The 10,577-nt window shown below is 35.9% G+C and overlaps 2 protein-coding genes across 5 annotated transcripts in view; one reads left to right on the top strand and one right to left on the bottom strand.

The window, feature by feature from the left end:
* erp44 (endoplasmic reticulum protein 44) overlaps positions 1–7,631 on the bottom strand; it is a gene marked incomplete at its 5' end in the record, with an annotated part of 9,851 nt that extends 2,220 nt beyond the window's left edge. Inside the window, 7 exon segments of the mRNA XM_014004748.1 lie at positions 682–856; positions 947–1,062; positions 1,147–1,331; positions 3,781–3,896; positions 4,193–4,232; positions 4,650–4,722; positions 7,485–7,631. Of these exon segments, the coding sequence (XP_013860202.1) occupies positions 682–856; positions 947–1,062; positions 1,147–1,331; positions 3,781–3,896; positions 4,193–4,232; positions 4,650–4,722; positions 7,485–7,553 (774 nt within the window).
* A 106-nt stretch (positions 7,632–7,737) lies between these two features.
* The window catches only part of invs (inversin), a gene marked incomplete in the record, with an annotated part of 46,364 nt that continues 43,524 nt past the window's right edge, over positions 7,738–10,577 (top strand). Inside the window, 3 exon segments of one of the 4 annotated variants that reach the window (XM_014004739.1) lie at positions 7,738–7,881; positions 8,865–8,922; positions 9,126–9,234. In XM_014004739.1, coding sequence (XP_013860193.1) covers positions 9,232–9,234 — 3 coding nt within the window. 4 annotated transcript variants of the gene reach the window in all.

Below are 10,577 nucleotides of genomic sequence, written 5' to 3'. Positions count from 1 at the left end.
ATGTGTATACTGTATATACTGTATATATGCAGTGGTGGGCATAGTTCCCCTAAAACACTAAAGCACTAATAGGGGAACTAATTACCGGATTAGTGCTTTAGGGCTTTTGCTAATTTTAAAATTTATTAGTGGATTAGCACTTGCTAAATTTATAGGCTAAATTTAGAAGCACTAACTGAGGTCTATAAATGTTATTTATAAACATTAATGTTAACAGCTGAGGGTGAAAACTGTTAACATTTTGTTCATAATGTGTCACTGATCCACCAGGTGACAATATATGAACAATATATGAACCAAATACAGGTGTGGGATGTCAATGATAAGTCTTAAGGGAGAAACATTTGACTCATGTTGTCTGTTGAAGAACGTTCATGAGTTGACTGGGTTATTTTAGTGCTTTAGAATTAGCTTTTGCTAAAACTGTCAGTGCATTAGTGTTTTAGAATTAGGGGACCTAAATATTAGAGTTAGTGTTTTAGAGCAAGTGGAACTAATTGGTAAGTGTCCAGCACTATGTAGCCCTCTATCAACTAAAAATCGTTGCCCTTTCCATCATTTAAGTTGCCCCTCACTGGTGTAAGGTAGATCCAAACATGCATCTATAGTTTGATCCGAAGTGAAAAACAAGTATTTATAGTATGGTGCAGTAATAATGGGGATAAAAAAAAATAAACAAACCTCTCCGTTTTCAAAGGTGATCTCTCTAACTAGAGGCACACACTTGTCCTGAGCCCAAGTGTACGTCAGGTCGAAGTTGGTGAGCGAGCCGAGGTAGACCATGTCAGAGACGCTCTCGCCCACAGGTTTGTAGATTACATTGTCTCCACTAAAGCGCTCAGACGCTGATACAGCACTGCGAGGGTAAAGGTCAACAACATAAACATAAATAAAAAGACCAACACTGTTGACTCTGCGGGGGCGTAAACTCGAGGATGTGCCTCACCCAAACGCAGCGGAGAAGGTGCAGTCATCTCGGAGGATGTTGGCAACTTTTTCATACGTGTGATAATTATCAGAGTCCTTTGTTTCAAAGTATCCAATGATGTTTCTCTTGCTCCTCTGTTAATGTAAAACAAGGGTTTGATTTATTCTTTGAGGTACACGTGTGTGTTGTTGGACAGAATGTGTGTACTCGCCACTTACATCCAAAGTGTTAACCTCCTCCATGGAGTGTAGCTCTTTCACTGGGTCCACCTGCTGCTGGCGGATGAAGTCCGCGATGGCCGTCACCGACCTCTGACCCCTGTACTCCCTCTTCATCATCATCCCGTTGCGGAACAACTTCAGCGTCGGATACTTGGTGATGCGGTAGCGCTGCGCTATGTCGGCTGCACGCGGAGGCGGAGTTAAGCAAAGAGAGCCGAATCAATTGATGAAGAGCGAGAAGAAGACGAGCAGAAACACGTGGGGAAGTTAAACCCCGAGTCTGAAAACACTCTGCCCTCAGTCAGCGCCCAGCTCTGATCTCACACATGAAAGCAGCACCCCCGCCAAGAGTAAATATTCTCACTGCACACAGTGGATCTTAGTGTGTGTGTGTGTGTGTGTGTGTGTGTGTGTGTGTGTGTGTGGCAGGTGTCAATCTCCCTGCGGGGTGTCTCTAAGCCTCCAGCCTTCACAGGAAGCAGCAGTTTTGTCATTAGTCTTCAAACAGTTTGCAGGTCATCAATAATTCTCTTTAATTTGCTTTATCTCAAAAGGCTGTGGCTGGTGCACGCTTTTGGTGTGTCAGACATCTTTGTGTGCACGTGTGCATCAAATGCAGAACGTGTGTAGACGTGCACTTTTCTTCTTTGTATATAGAAGACAGCAACTTCTAGCATAAAAATAAACAGATTTCTCGCATCTTTACTACGTTCTGAAGCTGAGGTCGGCTCTTTCACTGATTCAACTGTCGTCGTGTTTTTCAGCTTAAACTCGTCCTCTAATTGTGACTGGCGTCTTTGCTTTTCACAGCTCCACTGTTAAAGGGATCCCTGATTAGTTGAAACATTAGACTTTATTTGATAAACATATATTTTTACTGTAAAATAAAGACTGTAAAAATACTGTAGGCTGTTTAGTTTTGTAAATTTTTAAAAATATATTTTAACACGGAGCCATTTTATTTACACACAAAGCATTCTGGGTAAATGATGACGTGGATAGGTCCTCGGTGCGAGGCTGTTAGCGAGCTATATCCACCCTGAAGGTTAATCTTGGAAATATATCTGATGATCGACTCTTTTAAATGAAACCAGAGAGCGTTGACAGAGAGGAGAAGGTAGAAATGACTCAGCCTGGAACTGAAAATATGGATGGAGGACAACAGAGCTGCTTCATGGAAGAAGAACCTCAGCTTAGCCTGTTAGCCTTTACGCTAGCTTCGACGCTATATTGCCTTATATGTATTAGRTCAGCGCTAGCACGACAAAGAAGCTAAACTGAGATCCTCCATCCATATTTTCAGTTACAGCTGAGTCATTTTTGTGTTCTCCTCTCTGTCATGTGGAATGTGTAGCTCTGAGCTAATACATAAATATGGTGATAGCATCACGGAATCGGAAATTAAGTGTTGAATAATATCGGCATACCGAATATTGGCAAAAAGTCAATATTGAGTGTCTCTAGTTTGTAAATGTCCAAAGGAGGGACAGTGGGTATTATTGGTAGAAGGATGTTAGAGATGCAGCTGCCAGGGTAAAGACAAAGAGCAGATATACGGACACAGTTAGAGGACATGGAGGTAGTTGGACTGAGGATGACTCACTGTGTTCCTGGAAGGGGAACAACCAGAAGAAGAAGCAATTCTCATGCTGAGCAATGAGCTTTATAGATCATAACGTAAATAACGTTTCACACAATCTCATGCAGTACAGCGAGAGCTTGTGAAATTATGCTAAAACTCAAAGTATAATTTGAGGAAGAGTCTCAGTTACTACCACACCAGATTTAAGCTCAATATTTGCAAAACTGACCAAGTTCTAGCCAATTATGTTTTGCAGTGATCTTGACCAAAACTGACTCCAAACAATAATCAGTTGGAGCCGTACGTCCAATGATTATTTTATGAAAGTTTTGTAGTTTGTCTAATAGTTTTTGAGATATGGTATGAATACAAAAGTTAAATTGTTAAAGAAAAATGAAATTGTATAATTTGTATTTGTAAGAGTTGCTGTTTGAGGAGTTGATTTTTTTGTTTAGTTTTATTATTTGATTACTATTGTTTAAAATTAATTATCTTTTGCAAATAGGGGCAGATATAAGATTTTTCTTGTTCGGCTACCTTTCATTTTATTTTATTTGTATAGTTTTGTTGTATGTAAATATGTTTTTTAAATGAAATGAATATTTAATAATAATGTAAAAAAAGATATTTTGCTAACACAGCACAAATACACAGTGACTCAAATCTTTAGTGGCAGGTGGTAAAGGTGCTTTTGGAAAAGTTTGAACTTTTTAAATGTCAAGTCTGAGGTAGGAAATATGGCCAACAAAAGCTTATAGTGAAGATCAACCCCACTATAGGACCAAAATAAAAAAAAAATAAAATTAAAATTGCAGTGTTTACATTTTTACACCTTACTAAAAAAAATATGACACTTTTAAAAACTAAAATTAATTTTTTCTGTAGAAAAAAATCTATGTTGAACAATCCTGGCCTAGACAAATAATGTTTCAAAGCAACATTGCCGAAAACTTTATGTCCTTGATTGAAGATATGACTAGAAGCTTTGTAATAAACGACTCATTAATGTTGGATAAAACACCAAATACTGAGAAGAAAGTCAGACTCACCGTGTTGGTCGCAGTCGACACGAGCAAACACCACCTGTTTGGTATCTGGGAACTGCTCTCTCACGATGTTTGAGGCCTCCTCAAAAATCGGATGGAGCATTTGACTGAATCTACACCTGGACAATTTTCACAACAAGAAATGACTCAGGACATACACAGATAGCAAATAATAAAAAGACACATTTTATTAAAGGATAATCGTGGATCCCTTTAACTCAACTGGGACAGAATCTGTATTTTTTGAATCAGACGACAGAAGTAATTTTGTTCTGCAACCAGTTTTATCTGTTTGTTCAGCATTTAGACATCAACGGGGCAGTAAAAGTACATGATCAAATAACGTTTGACACCATCTGATGTGCAAGAAAAGATTAAATCAAAAGAAAAACTGTTTTAAGAAAAGCACACCTACCAGTCAGCATAAAAATTCACTAATGCCACACCAGCATTATCTGGAAGAAAACACACAATCAGGAAACCTCTTTAATATTTTTATATGATAATATGTATATGATAATATAAAAAACAAGTACTTATGAATGAATATGAAGTAAAAAAATAGATAAATTCAGAGTTTTTGTTTAATTGAATTCCAAGTTTAATTGTAATAGTTAATCCAACAGTTCAGTCATGATGGTTAAATATAAAATATATACGATATATAAGTCAGGATGTGTTTCCAAAATATTCACAGAAACACTTAAAGCAGATTGAAATTGTAATATTTGACATCCTGATCAGATGAGAGGAAAATAAACTGATTCATCATTTTAATTCCCAAACTAACCGTTTATTACAATAACGTAGAGATTAGAAAACAGTGCTAATCATCTTTGGTTACTTCTAAAGAATAAATTATGATCTCATACTTAGGACATCATCAATGTTGCCAGAGTCCAGACTGATGATTTCTGCTTGTCCTGGAGTAGAGAGGCCCATCACCTGCAGACACACGCCCACCAAAACGATTAGCAGCTAAAACAAACATGCAGATGTCAGCTCAACACCAGGCTTAGGAAAAAAAATTAACCAAACGTCATACTGTTCAGGCCACGACACCAACTTAATCTCATCAGTCTAGAATATCCTGAACACAGAGTGGAAAAACAACAGTGTGTTAAAAGACCAACGTAACCAGTGGTTTTGCATTCCCATGGAAGAAGAAAAAAAACAAAACAGAAAAATCAGTCATGACAACACAAGATTTTTTTTTCAACTTAAAACATTTCAGTAACTACCTCATGGTACACATTTTAAAGTACTTATGACATGTCTATCCTTCAAAAAGTCAAAGAAAACATCTTTATTCTTAAGAAAATTGGCATGATACACATGATTTTACACATTTTGTCACATAACTGGCCTATTTTCTTTTGGATTTGGCTCAACTAAAGTGAAACAGGAAGTGACATCAAAGGGGAACTCTTTAATAAAATAAACTCTCTGGTCTCTGTTTATTAAAACAAAATTATTTAAATTTTAACTCTTCTTTGTCTCTCTTTGATAGAAACTCAAAATCATCTAAAGAAACATCAGATTCTTCTCTACAGTCTGTGTTGTTAGGCGTTGTAGAAACACACTGTTCACATGCAGAAATTCCCCTTTGACATCACTTCCTGTTTCTTCACATGCAAATATCTCAACAACTGTTCATCTCAGTGGCGTGAAATTTGTTTTGCAATATTTTATCAATGTTCTCTTTCCAAAAATGCATTCATGTTTATTACGAAAAAATGGATGTCACAGGCCCTTTAACTGTAACACTAACAGACTAAACAACAGATAGAACAAAGAATAAGATAAATATCACATTATTTCTGCAAGCTTGACGTCTCAAAACCAGAGGAGCAGGTTTGGAGGTATGCAGGCTCCTTCAACAACTAAAAGACAACGGAATCCCAAAGCCTCATTTTTGTTTGCACTTAATGAAGGCATTATCCCACTGTCAAAGGATGTAATCAAGTAAATGCCACCAGTCTTATAGATAACATCCAAAATCCAAATGATGATCCTTCTCGTTTTTGTCAAACATTTTCAGACATTGTTTATTACGATACGAAGATAGTGGGAGTCGAATAAAAGTTAAAACTGCATTTGTGTCAGGGAAAAACATACAATTAACATTATAAAATCTACAATAATACAAATATCACAATGGTCACAAGATCACATTACAGTTGCTGAACTTAATCAGCTAATTTTACCAACTAAAATGTTAGGCTCATCATGTGGTAAACTTTAACTTGCAGACATTATTGGAAAGCTCAGTTATATTTTAACTTTAGCTTTTGAAGAAGATCATTATATAATAATGATGTAAAAATGGCTGCTCTGATTGTAGCACGGGGTGAAAAAAAAACACCAAGCCGTAATGACAATTACTGGAGAGCGAATTGGAGCGAAAACATCACTGATAGAGAGGCCTGCCAATTACAAACAAAGATGAAAGTTCAAGATAAGGTCTATTTTTATCTTAAATGACATGAAAGAATAAATACAGTTGCACTATTTTTATTTAACAACCTGTTTCTTGATTCTACAAGTGCAGTAACATTTTTCTACAAAACAAGGATGTAAAGAAGTCATTTCACTCAAAAGTTCTGCATCGCAAAGTGTTAAAACGCCTCCTCCGGTATCTATTTATCTGTCAACATTTATGATGACTCAATATCCCCTTAGACAGGATATAAAGAGAACCACACACATGTAAAACGTGGCACTGGAGGAGTGTTTTATCAATTGCTGCTTTTTCCATAGTTGAGTTATAAGTGAACATATTATGCATTTATTATGTTTTAACTTGTTTTTTTGTTTTTTTTTGTTAAAGACTTAAAGTTAGCGCAGTGACAGATTTGTGACCTGTCCAGGGTGTGCCCTGCCCCTTGCAGTGACAGGATAAGGGCACCAGTGACCGTGAAAGTACGAAGCAGGTAAAAGATAGTGGATGGATGGAGTTGTAAAGTTATTACGTTATAACATGACATTGCTTTTGCTCAATAAAAAGTCCAAAGCAAAAATTTTAATTTAAAATAATTCATGAAAACATAAAATGACTAAATAATTAAAAGAAGCCAGTCATTTAGAAAGTTCATTCTTTTACAACAAAAGTTGACAAAACAATCATTTCCCACCTTACAGCATAAGTGACACAAATGTAGACTAAATTAAAAAATGAAATAAATAAACAAATTCAGTGACTAAATGGGTCAAAATTAAGTAAAAATATTGCAATGCATCCTAAGAGTGAAGTTTTATTTTAGGCCAAACTGCGCTCTGTCTAGTTCCGGGTTGTCAGCCAATAGGAATGAGCCACAACAGAGGAATTCACCAACCGGCTAGCAAAATTCAGAGACACACGAAGAGTACAAATATAACTTTGTGCGGAAGCGAAAGAACAAATGTTACGCCCGAGTAAATGCAGGAGGCAAACAAAAGGCTTTAGAGAACAATACTGGCAATTAGCAGCTACTTTACAATTAGGATTAGACAGTTAAGATCATGTTAGCTTAATGCTAATTGGATATTTACAACCGCCCACAGAAAACTTATCAGTAGATCCACATTAAGGCACATTTATATGGCTTAAAATCACGTCTGCTTGTTTTAAGTCACCTCCATCGGTTACCTAACAGCTATTATCAGCTACTAGCTAGCTCGATGTAAGTGCAGCCTAACAGTGTAGGGTTTAAAATGAAGATGCTCACCAGTAGTATAACAGTGACCAAGCGGATATCGAGAGAGGAAGGTGCTGATAACAGTTTCATTTTATGCATTAAATATTGAAGGAGGTGATGTTCTGTCTTCCCTGTCAGTCTCGACGCCGCTCTTCTCTCTCTGCAGCAGGAAACAAACGGCGAACCCTTCTCACGGTGACCACGGAAACCCGAGATGCACTTCCTGGTTGGAGCTAGACCTTGTGGGTAATGTAGTGTTTTGGCGCCTATGCAGAAGAGACCAGCGCGACGCAGGGGACTCATATCATGGCCGCTTCGTGTGCTTCAGCGCCGTAACGGGAATTGTAGTGTTTACAGCTGTGAGACGGTTTTTGGAGGAAAACTTTCTGAAGATTTTCGCTTGAAGAGAATAAAAAGGATTTCGAGGGTAAATATAACTCTGAACGAGCGAAACCTGCCAGAGCATTTAATCCAAATTCTAAATAAAATAAAGTTATAGCTATTAGCTTGAAACAATGGCAACGAGTAACTGTTTTCCTAAGCACTGAGAGGAGTTGCATCATTGTAGTTAAGCTTTTCTTACCACCGTAAAGAGCTGATTGTTGGTTTAGTATTTTTAAGCAAAAGAAACAAACAAAAAAGTCTTAAAAACTTAAATGCCTAGCTCAAGATTTCTGATGCTTTTTCCTCAAATCTTTCCAAACAAAGAATAAAAGCTGTTTAAACCTAAAAGGTAGTTATTGCCAGTTTTTATAAAGTACCTCAAAGTGATACTTGAGTAAAACTACAAGTATCTTGTCATAAAATTACTTTGGTAAAAGTTCGTCTCCTCTAAGAATATTACTTGAGTATTAAAAGTATCTAATATATTTTGTACTTAAGTATCAAAAGTAAATTTTTGACATAAAAATGTATTAAGTATTAAAAATAAAAGTACTGAGTAAAAATGAGTGGCTAGACTTCCCAAAATGACATTTATTGGGAGGTGGTGAGACCCTCAAAAAACGTTTTTCTAAAGGCCAAATTGGCTATATTGTCATATAAAAATGGTAATGTTAAAAAAGTTAGGATGTACTAGTCTACCTGCTTCAGCTTATATATATATATATATATATAAATATATATATATATACAAACATAAAGTAAGAAACAAAACCGCACTGTTTTTTCCTCATGTTGGAAGTTATGGGGTCTTTGAGTAAAAAATGGAAGCTAAATTTGTGGAAACTACTAAGTTGTTTCTTTACACATGGAAACAAAATGAAAATATGTCACCAATGCAGTCAGACATCCAAAGAAGAGCCATTGGGAAATAAGAAGAATTTGGATGTGTTAGTATGCAGATTTTAGATGAGTAAAGAATGTAGCTAAAAGTGCATTGTTTACATTGAGTGCATGTCTGCATTTCAGAATTACTTATCAGTATATCTGAAGAACTCCTGGAGTGAATTCCATCAAACGGCACCAGGTTAACCCTTTCTTATTTTGATTTCATAGTTTGCATGGATCATCTTTAAAACGTCTCATCAGATTAAGTGAAGGATCAAAATCAATTAAATCTGTCACTGGTCTGTAACCATCCCGGCATATTTGTGTTTTGCTGGCAGTTATTTGTGTGAACAGGTGGGTTCGTCTCAGTAGGACAGTGAGAGTCTTTCTTTGTCCAGGCAGGATCCAGGGTCAGACCAGGTTGGGGATCTGGACGTGCTTTCACACCCACTGAGGATGCGCTGAACTGTGAAAAATCTGCTGAAGCGTTCCCCCCCCAAATGCAGAAATGGTAAGGGTGTAATACTCATAAAACAGCTACAAGTGATGTTTACATCAGAAATCCCAGACGTGTCGCTCTGAACTCGCATCTGTTGGTCACTTTAAAATCTCTGCTTCCTAATTATCCCTCAGGAGTCGAGACCAACGAGACCGTGTGTAACAAAGCTAATTGTGTGTGTGTGCCGCAAATCCCTAATTGTTAAGAAGATTAAAATGGAATGTTGAATTGAATCCCAGCATTAATATTTTATGGGTTGAAGCCATCCGTAGGGGGCTCACAGTGTGGGAGAATCTGACAGATGGAGACAGTATTTACTGTAAGCACACGAAGAACACCTTCCTGACGAGGTTATCAGTGCTGCTGCTGCTATATACAGTATATTAATATAAATATAAACATTTGCCATCATTTGTTGAAGTGTCTCTAGAGGGTTTATGTGTGAAGCAAAAACATCACATGCAATTATGAGTACACTAAAAAACATTTTTTTCTAACTTTAACCAAAAAACTTAGTGTAACAAGTTATTCTCACAATTTTTTTAGAAGTTTTACTTTAAGCTTTAAAAAAGAACTACATTTAGGTGTTAAAATTTAACTACATTTAATATTTTAAACCCTCCTAAAAAAATTTAAAATTTTTTTTTGCATTTAAGCTAAACACCCTTTTTTTGTTAGCAGATTTACTCAGTTAGGTAAATATTATACTAGTATTATATATTTCTATCAATTTAAAATGGTTAGCCATTTTAAATTGATAGAAATACTAGAAATACTAGTATAATATTTTATTTTAACAGACATTTTACATATTTCAAAAACCCTTTTTACAGCGTATTTCTGAAATCAGCTTCAGTTTTAATTTACTTTAACAAATAGTAATTAAAAAAAGAGTTGTTTTTATGTAACTACTCTAAACTCTCAGGTGAAAGTCCTTAAATGATCTCGCTAAATGGCAGGTTTTCACTATAATTCTTACAAAAATAAAAGCTTTAGTCAGAAATTGATCATTTTTTTGTGGACGTAGCTGTGTTGACCCATGTTTAATGAGGTTATTATCATGTTTTGGGGGATATGTAAATTGGCAATAGATGGAGACACAAGTTTTGTGATTTTATGGTTGAGGAGCTAATTAATACTTATATAACATGTAATTAATTGTGGTTGTTCATTTAATATTTAAAAAACGTTCTTTTTTTACAATGAGGCACAAATTAGTTGAGTAACAAGTTTTTTTTCTGATTCTGAAACAAAAACAAAAATCTAACACAAATCTAACAATTTTTTTTCCTTTTTTGTTCTTAAAATTGACTTTTTATAGTCACTAATTTGCTAAATGAGACTTTGCTAAATTT

Source organism: Austrofundulus limnaeus, unplaced genomic scaffold (genome assembly GCF_001266775.1).
Source record: "Austrofundulus limnaeus strain Quisiro unplaced genomic scaffold, Austrofundulus_limnaeus-1.0 Scaffold26, whole genome shotgun sequence".
Classification (NCBI taxonomy): domain Eukaryota; kingdom Metazoa; phylum Chordata; class Actinopteri; order Cyprinodontiformes; family Rivulidae; genus Austrofundulus; species Austrofundulus limnaeus.
This window is presented reverse-complemented; position numbering and strand designations above follow the sequence as displayed.